This window comes from Oryzias melastigma, linkage group LG9 (assembly GCF_002922805.2).
Source record: "Oryzias melastigma strain HK-1 linkage group LG9, ASM292280v2, whole genome shotgun sequence".
NCBI lineage: Eukaryota > Metazoa > Chordata > Actinopteri > Beloniformes > Adrianichthyidae > Oryzias > Oryzias melastigma.
Window position 1 is genome coordinate 13,469,465 of NC_050520.1, and position 22,875 is coordinate 13,492,339.

The 22,875-nt window shown below is 39.0% G+C and overlaps 2 protein-coding genes across 3 annotated transcripts in view; one reads left to right on the forward strand and one right to left on the reverse strand.

Moving 5' to 3' along the window:
• The window catches only part of adamtsl2 (ADAMTS-like 2), a 42,882-nt gene extending 31,164 nt beyond the window's left edge, over positions 1 to 11,718 (forward strand). The window contains exons 12-19 of the mRNA XM_024260160.2: positions 1,644 to 1,747; positions 5,316 to 5,442; positions 5,525 to 5,738; positions 6,607 to 6,762; positions 8,121 to 8,291; positions 9,050 to 9,226; positions 9,322 to 9,466; positions 10,763 to 11,718. Of these exons, the coding sequence (XP_024115928.1) occupies positions 1,644 to 1,747; positions 5,316 to 5,442; positions 5,525 to 5,738; positions 6,607 to 6,762; positions 8,121 to 8,291; positions 9,050 to 9,226; positions 9,322 to 9,466; positions 10,763 to 10,890 (1,222 nt within the window). The 3' untranslated portion in view covers positions 10,891 to 11,718. The remainder of the gene's footprint in view (positions 1 to 1,643; positions 1,748 to 5,315; positions 5,443 to 5,524; positions 5,739 to 6,606; positions 6,763 to 8,120; positions 8,292 to 9,049; positions 9,227 to 9,321; positions 9,467 to 10,762) is intronic.
• Positions 11,719 to 15,191: 3,473 nt separating this feature from the next.
• On the reverse strand, positions 15,192 to 22,692 carry LOC112137742 (protein FAM163B). 2 transcript variants are annotated; one of them, XM_024260208.2, is made up of 3 exons: positions 22,343 to 22,692; positions 17,693 to 17,808; positions 15,192 to 16,202 (listed from the first exon to the last, which is right to left on the reverse strand). In XM_024260208.2, the coding sequence occupies exons 2-3, from the start codon at positions 17,783 to 17,785 to the stop codon at positions 15,765 to 15,767; spliced, it is 531 nt and encodes a 176-aa protein (XP_024115976.1). In that variant the 5' UTR covers positions 17,786 to 17,808; positions 22,343 to 22,692; the 3' UTR covers positions 15,192 to 15,764. The 2 variants fall into 2 exon arrangements, with proteins under 2 accessions (XP_024115976.1, XP_036069653.1); XM_036213760.1 differs by lacking the exon at positions 22,343 to 22,692 and having other exon boundaries at positions 17,693 to 18,430.
• Between the last annotated feature and the right edge of the window lie 183 nt (positions 22,693 to 22,875).

Below are 22,875 nucleotides of genomic sequence, written 5' to 3' on the forward strand. Positions count from 1 at the left end.
ATGCAGGAAGTTTTAAGACTATAGACAAACCAATGAGCCTGTAAGTTGTGGGTTACAGGTCGTACAACACGTAAGGGTGAGAAAGGGTGAAGAAAGTGAGACGAAGGCAAGTCATACTGTTTTTCATTTTTGTCAACCTCTCCCTCAAACTCTGCACACTGTGCAAGGAGCTCATTAGTGCTGTTCTCTTGAAAGGTACGTGTTCTTTGCGAGGAGCCTCACTGCTATAGGAAATGAGACAATCACAGCATAGTTTGTGTCGGTATCCCACAGACATCTTACATATCACCTTCACATCCTGTGAGTGCTGTATTTGCATGCAGTCAGTCAGTACACACACCTCACTAACAATTACGCCCTGCTTCCACTGAGCGGTCCAGACCGGATCGGGTTGGACTGGACTTTTTAGTGTTTTCATTACAAAATGGACACATTAATCAGGGCTGACTGCAGATAAGCTAACAAACACGTATCTATGAAAACAAGACTTAGGGAGTAAACGGGATAAACATAATTTACGGATTTCCCCCGTTGGTTGTAGGTCCATAAAAAAATGGAATGGCCCCGTTAGGGCGGAGCTTCTGTCGTCACATGATGAAATCCATTGATTGGCAGAAAGGTTTTACGACAAAAGGAAGCGTCCGACCAGCACTATCCGACTCAAGATTTGCCCTCTTTTATATTTAAGAACATTGGAGTATTGATCAACATAAAGACTTTTTCTTTTTAATCCAGAACTATAGACTGTTCTGCAGCGCTAAGTCCGGCTTGATCCATAATAAACACCTGCTCTGGATTATAATGATCCTCCGCGGTTATCTTTTTCATTTTCCCTCCGTTTCTGATGCAGCTTCTCCTTCGCTGTAGTCACACTGTGACCACTGTCCCATAAGACTCATGTGACTAAGGCATTATGGATCTTGAGATCCATGTGAAAACGGCAGACCATTTCATGCAGTACTTAAAAGCTACCAGACTTTCTGAACAGATATTAGTAGAATGTGATGCTGTAATATTTATTCTGTGTGCTGTACTGTTACATGTGAACCTGAGGTTCATCTGTGTGATGCCTGTAAACCAGTAGAAGAGACTGCACTTCTCCCCCTCATGACTGTAATTGTTCTTAGAATCTGCAGTCTAGAGAGTGTGCTGCAGGCTGATATGCTGATCTGGCAGTTTTGCATTCATATTTGTAAGTCATGCTCTGCAGCCAGTAGCCATAAAACATGATGGAGCTTATTTTTTCTCAGAGAGACGGAGAGTAGACTCGAGAAGGGGAGGAGGTGGTTGCAGCCACATTCAGAGGAAATATTTTAGAGTTATGAGAAAAATGGGAACTTTTTATACCAAGAACAAGACTACTGAGGAGGATGAGTGTGCAGGGGTGGTGCTAAAGTGCAAGAGTCTAACTCACATATGATATGATGCAAACCAAACTCCACCTGCTGGGATTTTGCGCTGAATCCGCTTCATGAGGAGGATTTTTATATGAGGATCTCCTCAAGAGCAATCTGTCTGGAAGGTGTTTACGACCCCAAATGATCACTCTAGTTTTCATGCACATCATCCAACTTTTTGCTAACATTTTGCCAAAACATGTATCTATTCCAACACTTTGTTTTTGATGTCTGGTTGTGTGACAGGGGGAACCAACGACTCTATCAGAAGAACTTGAAGCTCAGTCCGGCTGACATGTATCGCTGGAAGCTCTCATCCCAGGAGCCGTGCAGCATGACCTGCTCCATTGGTACGGAGATGCTTCATGAACGGTCACACTATGAGTTTCATCCTCCCTCAGCCTCACCTGTGGTTTCTGTTGCACAAAGATCTCAACCAGTGTCGATAAGTGTTGATGGAAGTCCCTAATCTGGTTTATTCATTCCAATTTATCAGGAATTGTTTCAGTTCCAAAGCTAGACAACTTCCCGACAGCGGATCACTCCATTTTTAGTTTTGTTTTGACATTTACAGGGAAAAGAGGGCAGAACTTACATAATCATCATTAAGTGATGGAACATAAATGCACTGTAGTGACATATTACTGCTTCTCACAGGCCCAAAGGGCTCTATGAGTATACTATTTATGCTCCCTTTTCTTAGCTATTTCCTTTTTGGACAGACATTTTCTTGTTTTTTTATTGCGCATATAATGTGATTTTTTTTTTTTTTTTATCACAAACAGATGTGTTTTGTCTTTTCTTGTAAATTATCTAAATTTAAATCTAGTGTTGTTCAAGATATTATTTTTTTAAATTAAAAGCAAGAAAAGAAAAGTTGTCCTTCTACTGTGAAGGTTGGTAGTTTGAGGAACCAAGAACAAAAGATAGATGGTGAGGAGGACTAACTAAAAAAGCTGTATCACACAGGAATATAACCAAAGATGAAGAACCAACTAGAGCAGGAGTGTCAAACTCAATCACTCAAGGGGCCAAAATCCAAAACACACCTTAGGTTGCCTTGCGAACAGGATAAACATTTATTGAAAACACTGAAACAACATTTTTCAAACTTTAAAACCGTAACTTTTTAACATAATTATGAACTAGATATATAGCATTACCTGCAATAATGCTAGTGTGAATGCTGTAAGCTGAATTTGGCTGCTGAAGATGCTAGTGCTGATAGCTGAAGAGGCTGAAATTGATTGTTAAAAATGCAGAAGCTGATAGCTGAAAACACTGAAGCTAAGAGCTTGCTAAAATATTAGCTAAATGCCACATTAGCCTAAAACACTGGTCAAATTTCTAATTAAGCCAACACAGCTACCATAAAGCTAAAACATTTACTTAACTCCAAAATAGCCTAAAAAACTGAAAATAAGCCCAAATTAGCCCAAAAAGGTAGCATGCAAATATTAGGTAAACTCCAAAACAGACTAAAACATCTTAGTAAATGCCATGGTTGTCCAAGGCTAGCAGAATGACAATTTTTAAAACTTTCAAAATATTATTCCAGAATAAATCAATTTAAACCTTAAATAACTTTCAATATCTTACTCCCCAATAAAAATATATTTTGTCTAAATTATACAAGTTAGAAATGAGCACAAAATAACATTGTTAACAACAATTAAATAAAATGATCTGGAGGGCCGGATAGAATTACCTAGAGGGCCAGATCTGGCCCCAGGGCCTTAACTTTGACACATGTGAACTAGAGCCATTGAGTGACAAAAAGAAAGGGCATAGTACAGGAGTCTGCAACCTGCAGCTCCAGATCCACCTGTCTCTTTTATCTCCATTGTGGCTCCTTGGTCAAACATAAAATAAATCATGGAGACTGCTGACCCAGACATGTCGACTGTCAGAGTCAGCAGCTCCTGATAATGGCTGCCAAACCAAAACTATCTAAAGAAAACAAATAAACAAAGGCCAGAAACTAAGACTACCAAGATCCAACCCCAAACTAAAATAACAAAACCCAGAAGTATAAGACTGATGAGGACAAAGAGGGGAAAAGAACAAAAAGAAAAAGAAAAGAAAAATAAAATAGCATTTTTTAAATTAATGATTATTTAATTAGCATTTATTTAATTTAGATTAGTTATATATAAATTGATGTCTGAGGTTCACATAGATGATAAACTTTGTAGGTTTTTACATCCTGTTGACCTGAAGACGTCTTGGTTGATCAACTCTACCTCCAGAATGAACAGATTTTATATGCAAATGAAAACTTTGGTAAAAAGTTTGATCTTTTATGAGTTAAAAGCACATATTATCTTATGCTGCTCAACATTGGTTACTAGCTGCACTGAGATGATCCTGTTAGTTTCTTTTAAAGAACTGTTCTTGGTTTAGTGTTGAGGTGAAGGTGAATAATGGTCATGAGGGTGGATGGAAACAGTATTAAACTATGGGTGGTACACTTAGGTGATATCTGGTTAAATAATTTTATGGGAATTGTATTATCATTGATATGTTATTGATAATGGTTATTGTGATTACTGACATATAAATAATTGGATAAGGTTAGTATTAGGTCTTATATTTAGATAAATTGCAATATGGCAACCATGTATCATTGTTAAGCTATGCTGATTATAGTGGGGAAGGGATTAAATACATTTTGCTTCTTCCCTTCCCGTTTCAAGCATTAACTGTTTAGTTTATGTAATGTAAAATAAGGATATCAAAGAGGTGCAGGGATGAATAGCTTCTGAATCTGATTGTGGCATAATTTTGGTTATTTATATATGTTATACTTCTTCGTTGATTGAAATATGTTGTAATTGACCATGCTTGAAACAAAAATAATAGACTCAAACACAAAATAAGTCGAAAGAAAAAAAAAATAAACCACATTTTCAGAGATGCTAGTTTCTTTTTATATTTTTGCTTTTGTTTGTGCCAAAAAATAGACATAATTCATATTTATTATAAAAAAAAGGTCACGAATGCAAATCCAGATATCTTAAAGACTTAAGTGAGATTATGTGGCTCCTTCTAGATTCTCATCATTAGAACACGCGTCCAAATGGTTCTTCTACTGTTAAAGGTGGCTGACCCCTGCATAGGCCGACCAGAACTGAACTAAAGGTGATAAAACAAATCTTGATGGATGAAGACAAACGCTGACAGACAAGACACAAAATCCTGACAAGAAAAACAGAGAAAAATTTAAACTCTGAAAGGGCCAGAGTAAGAGTGGAACTCAGGCAAGAGGAAATATAAAGTCTTTATGAAAGATAAACAGGGCAGAAGACGGACACATTAACTGATCAACTTTGTGGTTAAAATATCCTAGTAAATAACCATTGGGCACACCGGATTATAATTCGCACTATCAATGGATTGTCTATTTTAAACTTATATCAAATAATATCATATCATAAGAGCCATAAATAAGTCCTTTAGTCATTCAGAATTTTTTTAACTGCATTTACAGCAACTCTAGAACTTGTTTGTAACACGCTACGCGTTAGCCAACGCTGAAGCGTTAGCCGCATTCACGTGTAACTCCCAACCATGTTTCCAAAAACAGTCAGATGCTGCTAAAACACACGTTACTGTGGCTATACAAACTCCAAACCTTGTAAGTAACACATAAAAAACAACAGTCCGACACCAACACACATGAGCTGCATCAGTGTATTCACAATAACTGGTGTAGGCCCTTTGACAGAGCCTACACCAGAACCTCTTAAAATTGCTTTGACATCAGTCAATGCATCCAGAATGAATAAGTCACTTTGAGGTGCACTGTGGTTTTTGAAAAAAAAGTCTTCTCAGTGTCTGTTATAGTGCGGAAAATACTATACTCATCTAATGTCTAACTTCCTGATTCAGAGACCTCTCCTCTTGTTTGTGATCCAGGAGTATCAAGGTCCTTTGTCACCTGTGTGCGCTACGATGGCATTGAAGTCCATGACATGTACTGCGATGCTCTGACCCGACCAGAACCGGTCCATGATTTCTGTATCGGGAGGGAATGTCAGCCCAGGTACCCCTCACTTGAAAACAAATCATGGCTGTTGCTCTGGTTGTGTGAGAACACAAAGTCTGAGGAGGTGGGAATCTTCCAGATGGGAGGCCAGCAGCTGGAGCGAGTGTTCCAGGACCTGCGGGGAGGGTTTTCAGTTCCGCCAGGTCCGCTGCTGGAAGATGCTCTCGCCGGGTCTGGACAGCTCCGTTTACAGTGACCTCTGCACCATGGCTGACCTGGAGAGACCTGTGGAGCGCCGAGCCTGCAAAAGCCCCACCTGCGGTCCACAGTGGGAGGTGGCAGAGTGGACAGAGGTATGCTACATCCTGCCATGGGCAAGGTCTGAAAGAGAGTGTGATGTGGGGGGTTACTTTGAGGGAATAGGTCCTTCCAGGAGGGATATACATATATGGATGGTGGTTCTCTTCACAATTTGAAAGGATTTAGAGGTTTTTGTGTAATGGGTGAGTGAAAAAGGTCCTTAGATGGACCGGCGGCCTGTCCAGGGGAACCCCGCAGTAACTGGGACAGGCTCCAGCAACCCTGCAACCCCAAATAGGACAGAGCAGGTTTAGAAAATGGATGAATGGTTGAGTGAAAAAGTACAACCGAGTATTTGGGCCAGCTTACAAACAAAAACATTTTTTTTTTAATTACAACAGAAAAAAGTCATAACTGTTAAATTACGAGAATAAAATTGTATATTTGTGACATTAAAAGTCTTAGCCTAAATTTATGATTTTTTTTTCTCGTAAATTTGCTAATTTTAATCTCCTAAACTTACAAAATAGTTGTAAATTTACAACTTTTTATTTCGTGAATTCACACTTTTTTCTCGTTAATTTATTACCTTAAACCTTGTAAATTTATTACTTTAAATCTAATAAATATACAGAAAAACTCTTAATATTACTTTTTTTGGTGCCCCTAATACTCTTAAAAAAGTTCAGTTTGTTCTATTTTTCCTTTTATCCATACAATAATTTTATTTTATTGTTGGATGAATGGATGGATGGATGTAGACCACCTTCATGTTACACATAGAGATTTACAGTTGTGTTCTGAGAATCCATCCTAAATGAATCGACTGATTTACTGAATTTTGAGTTCATTTTTTAACTATTTAAATCTTTTATCCTTTGTTGGGAATAATGAAGCTGAATAAGTGTCTTCTCCGTCCAGTGTCCTGCAAGCTGTGGCCGCAGAGCACAGGTGACCCGTGACGTGCGCTGCTCCGATGAGACCAGACCATGTGACCCGATGAACAAACCACCAAACATCAAGAACTGCACGGGCCCGCCCTGTGAGCGCCAGTGGACTGTGTCTGAGTGGGGGCCTGTGAGTCTCCCTAAAGCTTTGACACTGCTTGGAAAATGAAAGTGTGTTGGCTGATTCCAGGACATAATGGCAGAATCTCTGGTGGCTTTTGTACGGGGGCCTTGAAGGGCAAATCATTCAACAAAATAACACAATATAGATCAATGTCAATTAAAGCAGCAAAGGGGTTAAGGACTAAATGACATTACATTTTAGAAATCAAAACCAAAATTCCAGAAACCAAAACATAAAAAAAACATTTTAGAAAACAAAAGTAACTTCCATAAATCAAGATTAATTGTTAATAAATGAAACAAAATAAGAAACTGGAATAGCTAGGCATTATGGGACATCACTGATTGGCTGATAATGTTTGAGTTTGGAAGAAGAGGAAGAACAGGAGATGCTTTTCCTAAACTGTGGTAAAGTGTTGATGGAGCAATCGCCAAACTTTTGCAACAACTGTGGCTAGAAGATGAGAACAGTCACAAGATATTACCATACCAAATAACTTCCAGTTGAAAAAGTGAACAAAAGTCATCATGCAGTCGGGGATATGCCATATTTTGTTAAATTTATCTATATATTTTTTACCTTTTTTAGTTTCTAATTTTGTTTTATTTTTTTCTATGTTTTATTTTGATTTCTGGAAATGACTTTGTTTTCTGAAACACGTTCTCATTATTTTTTGAGGTTTTTTTTTTGGATATGTGCTTATTTTTTCTGGAATTTTGTTAAATTTATCTATATATTTTTTCTTTTACAAGTTTTGATATATGTTTATAATAAAACGTCATCTTAACAAAATAACAAAAAACATAAAATCTCTAGAAACGTAATTTTTTTAATTAGCATTTTTTATTGTCATTGTGATCCCTAGCATGTTTTTGTTCAGGGATTTGTTGATGTGATTTGTTCTTCAGAGCCCTCGTACTTTGGTGGCAGTTTCATTCTTGAATTTCATATTGTGGAATCCTTCATTATTTTGTCAATGAAAATCAAAGACCTTCAGAAATCTACACAATATCACACTTTTCTACAGGGTAAATGAATCAACTCTTACAAGAAAATAAAGTATATTGCATCAAATCACACTAAAATCACAGAATTGATGAGTAAATTGATCATAAGATAAAGATGGAGTTCATCTGACACAAAATCAATCTGTCAAAATGTCTTGGTCCAAGTCTGAATGTATTCTCATGTTTATCTGTATCAATTTGATGAAGTTATGAGCCTGGTGTTCCATAATTCCAGAACACTTTTACTCACATAAATCAATAATAATTTATTAGAAAATGTTCAGATAATTTAGAGATCCATGTTCTCTCTTTCACCTTGACCTTTCACATTTGACCTTTCACCATTGCACATTCCAGTGTTCGGGCTCATGCGGTCAGGGGAAGATGGTACGCCACGTGTTCTGCAAAGCTCCGGAAGGTCGAGTGGTTCCTGAGAGCCAGTGTTCCCGGGAGAACAAGCCGCTGGCCATCCATCCTTGTGGGGAGCGAGACTGCGCTCCTCACTGGCTGAGCCAGGACTGGGAGCGGGTGAGGAAACAAAAACATAAATCTATAGTTTTACTATTCAGACATCTAAACTTGTGTTTAAATTTAAATAATTGTTGCAGTTCCCAAAATCACCACTGAAAGTTGGTTTCAAAAAGTAGCAAAGGAATTACCCAATACACCAAATATGTGACTGTTTTCTGAGATCCATAAAATACAGAATAGTATCATCAGCAAACTGGAGGACCATCACACTGGCGGGGAGTCTTGGAGCTGTCCAGCTGTACAGTTTTGAGCCAAATGCCAGCTCAGACAAGGAAAATGAAGATGTAAATGGATCTAATTATCTGCAAATTGATGCATCAGAATGGAGCGAAGCGGGGAGTGTGCAGTCAGCAATCATTACTTGTGATAATGCTAGTGTGAATGCTGTAAGCTGAATTTGGCCGCTGAAGATGATAGCTGAAGATGCTGAAATTGATAATTATAATATATATATATAATTACCCAGAGGGCATGATCAGGCTCATGGGCCTTGACTTTGACACATGTGGTCTACGCCATAGCTACTAGCTTGTTCCAACTTCATTTTTTTCAACTGCTACTGATTTTAGAAGAAACATAGTCAAAAATTCTGTTTTAAGCCTCATTTTCTTTATATCTGTAGTCCATCGTCAGAAAAATGCCACAAGAAAATGTTAAAAACACTATTTTTACTGGAGTGGGTCTTTAGGACAGTGTGTGGCTGGCTGTTGCCGTTATCTTTATCTTTGTCTTGGAATTCCATACTTTTTTTGCAGTGCAACACAACATGTGGACGTGGAGTGAAGCGAAGAGTGGTCCTGTGTGTTGGTATTACCGGTGGAAAGTTTAAAGTATTTGACGAAGAAGCATGTGGGCACAAGGACAAACCAGAAGAGGAAAACACCTGCTTTGAGAGGCCTTGCTTCAAATGGTACACCACCCCCTGGTCTGAGGTAAGATCACAATATACTGGAGTATAAGCAGAACTACTTCAGGTTTCTTTGAACTAAAGTCCATCAGCTCAGTTTGTGGCGCCATCTGTCCTCAGTGCACAAAGACGTGCGGCGTGGGTGTCAGGATGAGGGACGTGAAGTGCTACCAGGGCCGGGAGCTGGTCCGGGGATGTGACCCCCTCACCAAACCTGTGGCCAAACAAACTTGCACCCTGCAGCCCTGCCCCACCGAGCCTCCAGGTAATTCCCACCCAGACACCATTCGAGAGAATGTCCAAAGGAGAATATTCTTCTGGAGGTGTAAATTAATTAAAAATCTGATCTGTTTTCCATAATCTATTGTTAAATTTCTTTAAGCTGGAGCTGATGTAGCTCAGTATAACTTATTTAGAATTATGAATAAACAACCTTTTCATGTGTGTGGGGGTGGGTGTTGGTGGTTGCACTCGTTAAATAGATCCTGACAAGCAATTCTAACTCAACCTTGTCATTGTGTCTTTGAGCAAGGCACCTGTCAAATCTGTATCATATTGTCAGCACTGACTATATAAACAAGAACTGGACGCAACAAGCGTTGAAGTCCCCCATAGGAAATGCCTTTAGCCCTCGCAAAATCAGGCCAGAACCTGCACCATCTCTTCCTGATAGGGTCGGATATTGATTATAATTTCCAGAAACGATTCTATTGTATTCACCAAAACCTGAATCGATTGGATTCTGATTTTTTTTTATTCTTCACTTTAGCTCAATGTTGAGTTTACACATTTATACACATTTGTTAAGAAATACATTAATAATCTACTATATGATTTAAAGATATTGATATTAATCTGATCCAGTTCACATACAGTAAAATGTATCAGTGAAATAATTTGATTGTTGATGTTACACAGTGTTACATGGTTTTTCAAAAGGAAAAATTTAGATCATTAACATTGTAAACATTGTTCTGCTTCTCCTGGAGGGAGTTTCAGTTTAACCACTAGGTAGCGATCGCACTATATTACACATTATTCCAGAAGAAGAAGAAAGTATGAGGGAAAAACGATATTTTTGACCCCAAATGTTTACTTAAAAGAATATTTCCTTATCAGAGTTTGGAAAAATCCTGCCTGCGAGTTTATAAAGATGTTCATTTAGTCAGTGATGCATGTTTAGGTCGACCGAGTGTTAGCATTAGCCGTCCTATGGGAAATTCCATTAAAGTCCCCCTATAAGAATTTGTTTTTAATTTAAAAAATGTTCCCAGTAGTGTTTTAACTATGATCATTAAGTTTTTAGCCAAAACCCCACAACCTAAATGTCTTAAAAAGCCATTTTTCATGTTGATTGTCATTTCATGATTGTTAGAAACCTGCAAGTGAACGTGGCTGAAAAATATCTGCTTAAGGTTAATTTTCATAGTTAATTATTTTTTGGAAATGTTAGTCAAAACTCACTTGTTAAACCACAAGTTTAGTTTAGTTTATAAAATCCAGTTTGTCTTAAAAAAACCTGTAGCGGTTTTTTCTCTGACCAATGTTTGTAATGCTCCAGATGAGAGCTGTCAGGACCGGCCCTCCACCAACTGTCTACTGGCCCTGAAGGTGAACCTGTGCAGTCACTGGTACTACAGCAAAGCCTGCTGCCACTCCTGCCGCGCCATCCGGGCTCCAGCCTCGTAGTCCGGAACAGCACCACAGCCACCTCCTTTCAATCCGACTCCAGCTGGGGAAACATTCGAGTACTTTCACCTGAGCAGCCATCACTGTGAACAATAAGAGGACAAACACGGGCGTCCACATGTTTTCGACAAGAACTTCTCCAGGTTGGCTCATGCTGATAGGTTCATTCTCCACTCCTGCTCCAAACAGAACCTAATTTTTTTTGTGGATGCCCGACATTCTCTTGGTCTGCCCTTTTATTTTAATATCTCCACTGTAATCCATGTTGTATCCGCAGTTATTGATTATCAATCAAGTATTAGTTGCGTCAGAAGATGGTTCTTTTAATAACAAGCAGAGACAAAGTGGACGGTTTCACAGCTCCTGTTTGCTTAGAAGATCTGCTAAGTTATTTCTCAGCCGAGTATACTGCATGAGTAGAATATTTAATATAGTTATTTAATGATGGTGCTTTATATTTAGTATCTGGCAGGAGAAAGTAAACCAAAAAAATGTGTTTCCATTGTGCTGCTGGCTCTTCCATGGCGCACCGCCTGCAGGATGGGAGCATATCTGTTAGTGCTAGCACATTTTCATGTATCCTGACGGTCCTGCTGCAGCTGCAGCTGCTCATCGGGTCAACTAATGCTGGCTCTGTCAACACGCACAGAGATGTGAGCATAGAAGGAGAGAATCCTGACACTTGAAGTACAGCTGAAGTGTAGTCAGACGTGTACATGTATGTCTCACTTTAAATTTGTCCTGTACTGTGTTTATATAACTGATACCTCTTTGTACAAAACTGAAAAACCTGATTGGTTACTGTTGATAATAAACCAAAAACTGTTACTGGGTTGTGTTTTTGTTGTTACTATAAAGTTGTCTCACATGTTCAAACACAAAAAAATGTAGGTATTATGTAATAATGATCATTTTTATGCTGATGACACAACATTTCCTCACTACGACAGGCCTTGGGTTTTACACTCAGCTTTAGCCACTTTTTAAAGTTGTCATCATTAAATACCAATATAGCCAAAGTTATGGTACTTTTCAGTTTTGATTTTAAAAATCTCAGGTTTAAAACTTATGGCCCCATCTTGGTGTGTGGGGGCGGGGCTAAGGTAAAAGGCCAATCAAAATCCATGAGGGTGGAAACCTCAGTCCTGGTGCATTCACTGACTCGGAGAACTTGGAAAATTGCAATCAGAAATTGTCTGTAATGTCAGGACTAGAAAGGGGTCATAAACCGCCACGAAAAGCGACGTAAAGAACAGCGTATTTGCCATCTTAAACGGCACTTTTTACCCACGTTTCAAAAGCAGCACATAAATTACTCCACCTAGTCTATGTCCCAAGACATCCCAACGCGACAGAACAAGGTTAAAAGTTTTAAATCTGAAATTTTCAGATTTGAAACAAAACAAAAAAAGGAGATTAATGGCAAAAAAAAGATCTGAAACTTTAAAAAAAATTCAAACTGAAATTTTATATTTTTATAAGTTAAAAACTGAAAATTTGAAGCTGAAATTAATGTATTTTATTTTAGAAATGCAGAAAGTGTCAGACTCTATTTTTATTTTTTTAACTAAACACCAATTTTTCCGCTTGAATATTTGAAGTTGTTTTATTTCAAATCTTATTGTTCCCAATTTGGCTCCATAAAGGGGAAGGTGGGAACTGAACCTGCAACCTTCTGACCAGATGTCAGCCACCCTCAGATACACGGAAACTTAAAACATTTTATAAAAAGAAGAAGTTTTTTTTTTTTTTTTTTTTGGCTTTTGATTTTACTTTTAACTGTACTCCTCTTATTCACACATGGAACAGTTTAAACATGCAATTACATAAAATAACATCTAAGTCTTTTTTTTTTATTATTATTTACCGTGAATTAAAGCTATGAAAATATCTTATGCATCTTATGTTTGAAACAACTCTGACATATTTCTCTGAATTGTTTTTTCCAAAATGTAATGAAATAGTTCCTTGAAACCTAAAATCCTCTTTTTAGAGATCATTCTGAAAACTACAACCATATTTTAAGAGGGATTTTAACAAGTAAAGAAAAAACTGAACAGTAATCATTTCCAAGGTCATGGGGTTGCTGGAGCCTGTCCCACCCCTTTTATTTTGAATTTCCGAACAGTTGTGTCGTCCCATTAAGATGTATTTCAAACTCAGATCTGCTCAACTACTTTTGGAATTTCTAAATCTTCAAATTAAGATAATTTACAGACTTTTCTGGCGGAATCCTGGTGTAATGTGACAGCTGTTTGGCAGTTGGTAAATGCTATAGCGTTTCTTTGTTACAACCATGTTTTTGGACTTGTAGTCCAAAAGGACCTGATCTTATTCTAAATGTGGCCCTCACTCACACCAGGCAAACTGCACCATATGTGAGTCCAGTTGAGCCCAAAGCCCGGTTGTCAGGAGCCAGAGTTCTGTCTCCCCCTCTGGTTAGCGGCGGGAGCTGTCTCCAGAGTACTGACTGCACTACATCTCCCAGCTGCCTCAGCGCACACTCCCCAGATGCTGCTCAGCTGATTCTCACCCACCTGTTACTTAATCCTCTGTGCAAAGTACTAATTTGTTCATGCATTATGTTTCTATCTGGACCTGATCTTCTGTTTCTGACCTGCTTCATCTGTTAGAATGCTGCCTGCCCTGACCCTCACCTGGACTCTGACATCTCTACTCTCTTCTTGGATGATCCCATGCCTGTGTTTGACCCCTGTTTGTCTGACCCTGATTTAGCTTTGTGGACTTTTAGCTGTGCTTAGTTCCTGTCTGAACTAATGAACCTGCTGCACGTGGAACCAGCTGTCTGCCCATCTGTGACAGAGGTTTCTGAAGCTGCTGTGAATGCACAGTTGCAAGCTCTGGCACAGCTGAGGGGACAGTGCAAAATGACAATGATGCAGTAGAGAACGCTTAAATGGACTGTGGTGCAGAACATGTCTGGTGTGTTGATAGATGTGCCATTCTTTGCTGCTATGATGTCACTTATGTAAAACACTGCATGAAAATCACCCAAAATGGGTTAAAGAAAGACAAACCAGACAACAGAACCAACAAAACAGACCTCTGTGGAAAATAGATAACACTCTCACAGCTCAATAGGAACATTTTTCATTTATGCATCATCTAAGCCCTCCTCCTTTCCATTTATTGTTGGATGTCACAACTTTATAACAAAATGTATACTGTGTAGGGGAAACAGGGACACTTGTGCTCAAACTCTTGATCATTGTGGTCCATGTACTAGACCAGAGGTCTTCAACCTGCAGCTCCAGATCCTCATGTGTCTCTTTTATCTCTCTATGGTGTCTCCGTGACCAAAGATAAAATAAGTCATGGAGACTGCTGACCCACCATGTCGACCGTCAGAGTCAGCAGCTCTCTGATAATGGCTGTCTAAACAAAACTGCCTAAAGAAAACAAATAAACAAAGCCCACAAACTAAGACTACCAACCTCAAACTAAAATAACAAAACCCAGCAGTGTAAGACTGCTAAGGACAAAGAGGAGAAAAAGAACAAAAAGAAAAAGAAAACAAACAATAAAATAGCATTTTTTTTAAACTAATGATTACTTAATTAGCAAATTTATTTATTTTGGTTAGTTAAGTGTATAAATTGATGTCTGAGGTTCACATTGATGATAAACTATGTAGGTTATTACATCCCTGTTGACCTGAAGACGTCTTGTTTTCTCGATGCTACCTCTAGAATGAACAGATTTATGTACAAAGCAAAACTTTGGTAAAAAGTTTGATCTTTTATGAGTTAAAAGCACAGATTATCTTATGCTGCTCAACATTGGTTACTAGCTGATCAGAGCTGCACTGAGATCCTGTTTGGCACAGAACATCTTTTATTTTGAAAACAAGTAAAAAAAAATAATAATAAAGAAAAAAAAGAGAAATCCAATTTTGAGAGATGCTAGGTTGTCTTTATATTTTCACTTTTGCTTGTGCCAAAAAATAGACATAATTCATATGTACTATTTAAAAAAAGGTCATAAATGCAAATCCAAATTTCTTTAAGACTTAAGTAAGACTATGCGGCTCTTCTAGATTTTGATCAGTAGAAAACAAGCCCAAATGGCTCTTTTACCGTTACAGGTTGGCGACCCCATGACCTACAGAAGAATCAAGTTCCAGCACAGACTGAAATGATTTAACTGATGTGGACAGACCACTAATGTATTACCTTCATCATACTGGTTGAAGAAAAGTTCTACACCAGGAATTAAGTCAAAACACAACCTGAAAAGAATTGATCGCCACCCTCAAACCTCCGGCTCATTTTGAGACATTGCAGCAAAAACTACATTTATTCACATCCTTTAGCAAGAAAGAAAACAGGTTTGACAAATTCTGTTTTTTGCATGCTTTCCTCAAGCTTCTATCATTTGAACAGAAATTATTTAAAAGAGGAACGGTGAGTTTACAGTGAAATATTTCCAGCGTCGTATTCGTCCCCGTTCGGTGCTCTTTAGTGAAAGTGACAGCAGAACACGGAGCCAGGCCCACTCAAGACATGAGTGCCAAAGAAGCAGTGTCTCATCCTGTGCAAATGTGATGAATGTTTAATATACTTTTTTGCATTTTTGGAGCCCTATGACACAGAGGGATTACATCAACGAGAACAGACTCAGATTCACCACAAACAGGCCGCTTGGGTCCAACTGCTTGATTTCAGTTCATAATAAATAGAATTCCATGTCTGTCCCCAGGCTTAACAGTTAATTGATACATAGTTATCTACTTAACTAGCAAGTTAGCAGACACAAGCTCAGAAAAGCCATGATGATGGTTCTGGTCTATGCAACAGTCCGCTCATGTGACTGCTGCAGTCTAAAGCCTACAAAACTGTGTGAGGTCAGCGGAGCTACACGTCGGTGCTGATGCTGTGGGTCACCACCTCTTTTCTTGTGTAGGAACGGAGCAAGTTCTGGTAAAAGTTGGCCAGGTCCGCCGGCAGCTCCAGGTCCTGCTGCTGCACAGTCCTGTAGCTGATGCGGTGGCCGCCGTTGCACAGCCTCTCAGGGTGCTGCAGGTAGAACGGCAGCGTGCAGCGAGCGCAGGACGGGCAGAAGGCCTGTGCACGCTGGCAGCGGCGTGGAGGAGGTGGGGGGGAGTAGCTGGCAGGCCCGTTGGCCTCGGTCAGAAAGGTGGGGGGGTATGTCTCCGGCTCATCACTGTGGTGCTCCGGAGTGGGGGGTGTGGGAGGAGCACACAGAGCCAGGGGGCGGGAAGGAGACATGGTGGTGAGTTCTGGCTCATCCTCCTCCCCCTTCTCAGACTCCTCCCGCTTGCAGCAGTAATACTGGAAAACACAAAAAGTTCAAATGAGGGACGTGTGACACAAAATGTACTCAAGTAACAGTTGTGTTACTTTAAAACATTACTTCTAAAAGTGTTGATCCAAGTTGTGATCCAAGACTGAAAACTGATCCAACATCAATCCAGTACCCCAACCTAAAGATGTCTTCTGACCTCTCTCCTGTCCTCCTCTGAATGATTGTGTTAGCTAGCCAGGGGCATAGGCGAACTAGGCGGCTGCCTAGGGCACCATCTGCTGGAGGGGTACCAAATTTCAATGATTTTTTTTTAAAACAATTTGACACACCACTCATTTCGTGTAAAATGTTAAAAAATGTAATAATTAAAACAATAGATAACACAACTCAAACGAGTGGGGGAGGGAGGAGGAGGGGCGGGGAGTTCTTTAAAACTTTAAGGATGAAAAAGCGGCAAAACAAGCCCTCAGGGACAGCTGGGGCGAGGGTTGTCAAAAATCATAGTTCGCCTGGGGCGGGGGCCTGGTCCCAAGTGTGTCTGGAGTGTTTTTTAAGTGGAGATTGTCCATGCTTACAAGACTAATACATTTCTCTGTTTGACTGTTCAAAATCTGACACAAAGTCTTCATACTCTGCTGTAAACTGCAAATATTAAACACATAAAGTGACTGCAAAACTTCTGCTTGAGCTCAACTAGCCTCTGGCCTTCTATAGCTGCTCACAAGAAGTTGTTGAATAAAATCAAAACACTGAATGTCTTCTCTCTGCTTTGACTCTCAATATCTACTTTTCCATTACACAAATGGATAACTCATTTGGTTTAAAGCAGGCGTGTCAAACTCAGTCGCACGAGGGGCCAAAATCCAAAATATACCTTAGGTCGCGGGCCGAACAGGATAAACATTTATTGAACTCTCTAAAACTACATTTTCAAAACTTTAAAACTGAAACTTTTTAACATAATTATAAACTAGATGTATAGCATTACCTGTGATAATGATAGTCTGAATGCTGCAAGCTGAATTTGGCCACTAAAGATGCTGAAGGTGATAGCCACTAAAACATTAGCTAAATTAGACTAAAAAACAAAACAAAACAAGAGAGAAAAAAAAAACTTAGGCTAGGTTAAACAGCTAGCATGTAGCTGAAAAATAGCTAAACTCCAAAACAACCTAAAAACACTGAAAAAAGCCTAAATTAGCCAAAACAGCTAGCATGTAGCTTAAATATTACCGAAACTCCAAAATAGACTACAAAATCTTAGTAAATGCCAAATAGTCTAAAAAGCTAACAGAATGCCAAATTTTAAAACTTTAAAACTGTAACTTTCTATCATAAATATGAATAATAAAAAGTCAAAAAAGTAAGCGCAAGATAACATTTATCCATTAATAAAAATCAAACAAAATGATCTGGAGGGCCGGATAGAATCACCCGGAGGGCCGGATCCGGCCCCCGGGCCTTGACTTTGACGTGTGGTTTAAAGCATCCGATCTAAAAGCGACATCCGCCGTACCTGTAATCTACATAAACACAGCACAGCAACGATGGTCAGTAAGATGACTGCAGCCAGAATTCCTCCTGCGATGACCACGGTCCCGGCTGACATTCGAAATCCTCCCCATCAACCATCTGGACGAGAGGGAACATGGAGGACGCAGAAGAAGAGGAAGTTGAGGGGAAGTGGAGCAAAGATAAGACGAAATGTAAAGAAACTGGAATCATAATGTAATAAAATCAGAACAAGGAAGAATATTGTAAGAAAGAAAACAAAAAAAAACGTCTATTTAAAAAGATTGACTAAAGAATAAGAAAGGATTGAAAATCCTAATGAAACAAAAGAGTCAACTGACTGGCAACTTTAGAGGACACGTTTATTTAAAGAAAACTTATGCTTGTCATAGTAAATAAATAAAGAGAAAATAATAAATCCCCCCCTTCTGAGCTGATCCTGCTGTATAAATTAATGTCAGAGAACATAAAATTACAGTTGAGTGTTAAAATGACTCATGTTTAAAAGCCCTCAACCATGAGAGACATTAAGAACATCATCATTAGAAATGACTGACAGAAAATCCAACCCACTTGTGCCTGAGGTGTTCTTTTGGAGCCTGCAGCACCCCCTACCTGTTCTGCAATGTAACTGCAAGAATTAGTAGATTTGATCTCAAAAGACAAACTGGTTCCTTCATTGCATTCATAAAGACGTTACAAAACATAATACGCTACACAAGAAAATCACATTTTCACCATAACATGCTAGCAAAGACAACAAAAACCTTCAAAAGCAAAAAAAGTTTAATGAAATCAACTAAAATAAACAAAAAATATCATAAAAACACCAGATAGGACTATAGGCAATCAAATAAAACACAAAAAAATCACTGATCTCCCCCTTTCTATTCTGTTTCCAGTACAACAACAGAATTGTGTGTCTTCCAAAGAAAAGTCTCGAGTGGACTTCAAGGTGAGAAGGTTCTGGTTCAGATCCTAGCTGGGACCTTCCTGAGTGGAGTTTGCATGTTCTCCGTGTTCGTGTGTTGCTTCATCCCAGAGTCCAAAACAGTTCTTTATAGCTTAATTGACTTATCTCAGATGTGAGTGTGTGGTTGTTTGTCTCTGTGTGGCTTCGTGATGCCCCCAAAAGGCACTAAGTGGGTTTGAATAATGGATAACTTTCAGTATTTTACTCTCCATAACAATACATTTTGTCAAAATTATACAAGTTAGAAATGAGCGCAAGATAACATCAGGACATTAATAAAAATAAAATAAAATGATCTGGAAGCCGGATCGGGCCTTGACTTTCACATATGTTCTCTACACCTTTGCGCTATTTTTAAAAATGAGTACAATTTAGAATTTCTTTCTTTCTATTCTTTTTTTTTTGCCTCGTTTAGATATAGGATCTAGAAATAAGGAAAACAATCAAAATCCTTTTTCTCCAAACTCTAGCCAAAAAAAATATGAAACTGCTGAATGTAATAAGATGCAGTTTAATTATTGGTTAATTTTTTTATTGTAATAAGTTACTATTTTAAAATATAATAAATGTTGATAATGTTATCATTATTTTAGAAAGAAAATAGATTAATGTTTTTAGAATAAGAGCTAGTTTTAGATTTAATGAGGATTTATTCAGATCGACCAACTTGTACTAAAAGCATTTTATCATTTTTTTCTAAAACGAGTCATTTTCACTAATTACACTAGTCAAATGTGATCAAAATCAACTACAATTAGATCCATAAAAACTCAAAAAATACAAACCATTTGCTTAGAACTAGCAAAAAATACTTGCTATTGAGTCATTCTATCTAATGGTTTTTTAACTAATTTTGTCTAGATTTAGATATTTTAACTTCTTTAACTCACTGTTTACTTAAGATTATTGTTCTTTTTCTGTTTTTTGGCAGTGCAGAACACTGACTCATGGGTCCAATGTAACAAACATCAACCAAAAAAAAAAAAAAACAACAACAATAACAACAAAAAAAGTCTGGGATGTTTAGTACTTTCAGAAATAATTCATTACTTTTTCTAAATCCATCAATTTAAACAGATTTTTTTTTCTAAAAGCCAAAAGACAGAAATTAATTCTGACACAGACAAACACAAGATTCTGTGTAAATGAGCCCAAAGTCAACAAAAGGTTTCTAAAGTCCTGCAAATTACACAAGAGCTACATTTTTGTTTTTCATTATTAACTCCTGCCATGTTTGATTCCATTTCCTGGATCTCAGATGCAATCAGAGCTTTCATTAACACATGAAGGGAACACTGTAAACGGAGTCTGCCATGCAGGCCTCTGCACTTTTTGCAGTCCAATCTGTCATGGAGGATTTTAAAAATAAACCAGCAGCTACAGTGGCTTTGAAAAGAGACATGAGTGAGGGAAGGAGATAAAAGGGAAGTGAAGGGTCAAAGCAGCTTGTCAGTTCCTGTCTGGATGTGAAGAGGACTGGTTGGATCCTGATCATTAGCGCAGCTACCAACTTCACTGATGAAGCTGAAAAATCCTTTTTTACATGGTCAAAAAATTCAAGTTATCTTGTGTTTGAATTGTTATTACATTTGAACAAACTATGGTGCTACTGCTTTAATTTCATGATGGGGAGAAAGAGAATTTGGTTGTCTTCAAGTCCTGGTGTGTGCAGCACTTGTTGGGGTTACCAAAACGATTTACATCTCTAAGGAAAAGTTGATCTGGATTCAAAGGACCCCACACCTCAGGCCAATCTTTTCAAAGGTTTTATGGCAGCGCTGTCTTTACTGATGACCTTCAGCTATCACTGAAACCAACTGCAACCAGGACAAACCCTCTCCAGGTCTGGTCCCAGTCATCACCTTTGGTCATTATGAGTGGCTGCAGTTCCCCTCAGATCAAGAAAATACAAAACAAAAAAACAAAAAAACAGATCTGTCGCTTTTCAGGCTGCTAAAAACATTTCAATTGAGTTTACTGATGTGGTTCAGGATTTTAGATTTGCTTTAGATCAATGATGGACTTGTTATTAGACACAGGAAGAGGATCACCTGAAGACCCCAACACACTAGGATGGACGGATGGATGGATGGATAGATGGATGGATGGATGGACAGACGGGTAGATGGACAGATAAATGGACAGATAAATGGACAGATGGATGGATGGATGACTGGACGAAGGGGGAACGGACGGACAGGATGGATGGATGGATGGATGTATGAACAGATGGATGGGTGGATGGATGGATATATGAACAGAAGGATGGACGGAGGGACATGATGGATAGATAGATGAACGGATGGATGGATGAATGAATGGACAGATGGATGGATGGACGGACGAGGGACGAATGGACGGACAGGATGGATGGATGTACGGACGGATGGACGAGGGATGGATGGATGAACGGACAGATGGACGAGCGATGGATGGATGGATGAACGGAGTGCCATGCAGCCCAGGCCCGGCCCTGAGTGTCGTTTTAGCCAAAGGAGTTCTCCCAAATGTGACGCTGTATTTTTGTAGACCCTCCATGAAATGCTGCATGCTGAGCTTCCATGACTCTCTTAGGACAGCTGAGTCCCAAACCTGACTTGTGCTCATAGTGACTCAGAAAGGTAATTTTTTTTTTTGAGTAGATTACAATCTGGTCTGTTGATAAAGAATTCCCTCTTTCTGTCTGAGAGAATTTAAGGAAAGTTGCAATACTGTTACTATAGACTGTAAAAGAGAACTGGACCACGTAAGTGTGACATCATCCATAGAAAATTACTCACTTTTTATTCTAACGAAATTAGGTAAAGTTAGTTGCCATTTTTTGTTTGTCTTAAGGAGGTCACTGTGTTGGAGCCAGAAATTACCAGTGACCAGGAGTTGGTCCAAGTTGGTCTATGTCAACATTTTTATGGCAGCCACTCTGGCCAGTCAGGAGTAAGATTGTTGGAAGGCCACACCTCCACCACTTGAAAGCAGGAGAATCTGTCAATCACTTTTAAGGTTTGATAAGAGACGTCATACTTTTATTGAAACATCTAATTATAGACTGAATAATAGCAGTTTCTCTAGAAGATTTTGGCTTCTTGGAACCAGCAGGTACTTCCGGTTTGGAACTCAATGGCAGATGGGTCACCCAGTCCAGTTCTCATATACAGTCAATGCGTGTTATGCATTGACTAACAAATATATTCCAAATTAAAAACAAATAAAAAAAGCTTCAAAGCAACATGGTGGTGGTGGGAGTGTAGTGGTGTGGGGGGAATGTCCTCCCTCCCAACAGTTCAGGAGCAGCAGAACTGAGATCCTAACTATAACAGCTCCAGCTGTAATACAAATCTTACTAAAACAAAGATTCTCATGACATAAAGAAGAGATAAATAAATAAGTCAATAATAAAAGATAAACTGATGACTTAAAGGAAAAAAGCCGCACTACAGTCACTGGTCGAAATAAGGGTGATTAGACGTTATGGCAGCTTTTTAAATATTAAATATACCTGAAATATCTAGCATATGCAGAAAAACCGTAATAAAATGCTCTTAGTTCGGGTGAAAACGAGCAAATCATATTTTGAAAAACTAACATTCATTTAAAAATCTACGTTACAGTTGGAAAAGCCTCTGTTAACGTTTTACGCGTTAAAGGCGCGGGAGTTTGGCTGACCAAACCAGATCCTCTTACCAATCACACCGGTTTGTGGAGTATCTGCTGGCTTCACGCGCGGCTCCAGAAGCCGCGCGCGCGCACAGTTGTTGGGGTGCAAGTTTAAGATGAAGATCAAAGAGGAGGAACGACCCAGAAAACTCCTGACTGAGCGCACAGCTCTGATCCAGGCGCACAAATTCGTGCAGGGGGGAAAAAAAGTCTTTCTGGAACTCTGTTCTTCCTTCCCTCCGCAGAAATCTGCTCTGAAATGATTCCCACCGCTTCAGACTTCCAGGAGGAGCCGACTAACGTTCCGGGAGGATGCCCGTCCGCCCCGCGTTGCTCTGCGCATCACCTGGACGGTCCCACTCTGTGATGCGCTCTCCGCCGTCCCCGCGCGCCGAGAGTGCGTGCGTGGCAACAGCGCGCGTGGCAGAAGAACCTCATTGTTCTTTGAGTCTCTTAAAGTCTGCAGGAGCATGAATTTATCAGTGAATATTTGTTTTTTTAAGCTTCTTAAATATAGAAAACAAAATTGAAGAAAATAATAAAACGTTGGTTTTAAATTT

Excerpts from the sequence above, each read along its gene's own strand:
- LOC112137742 (XM_024260208.2), bottom strand. The coding sequence starts at position 17,785 with ATGTCAGCCGGGACCGTGGTCATCGCAGGAGGAATTCTGGCTGCAGTC. Across the intron at positions 16,203-17,692 it reads TGTGTTTATGTAGATTACAG|TATTACTGCTGCAAGCGGGA; the intron begins GTACGGCGGATG and ends TGTGTTTTCCAG.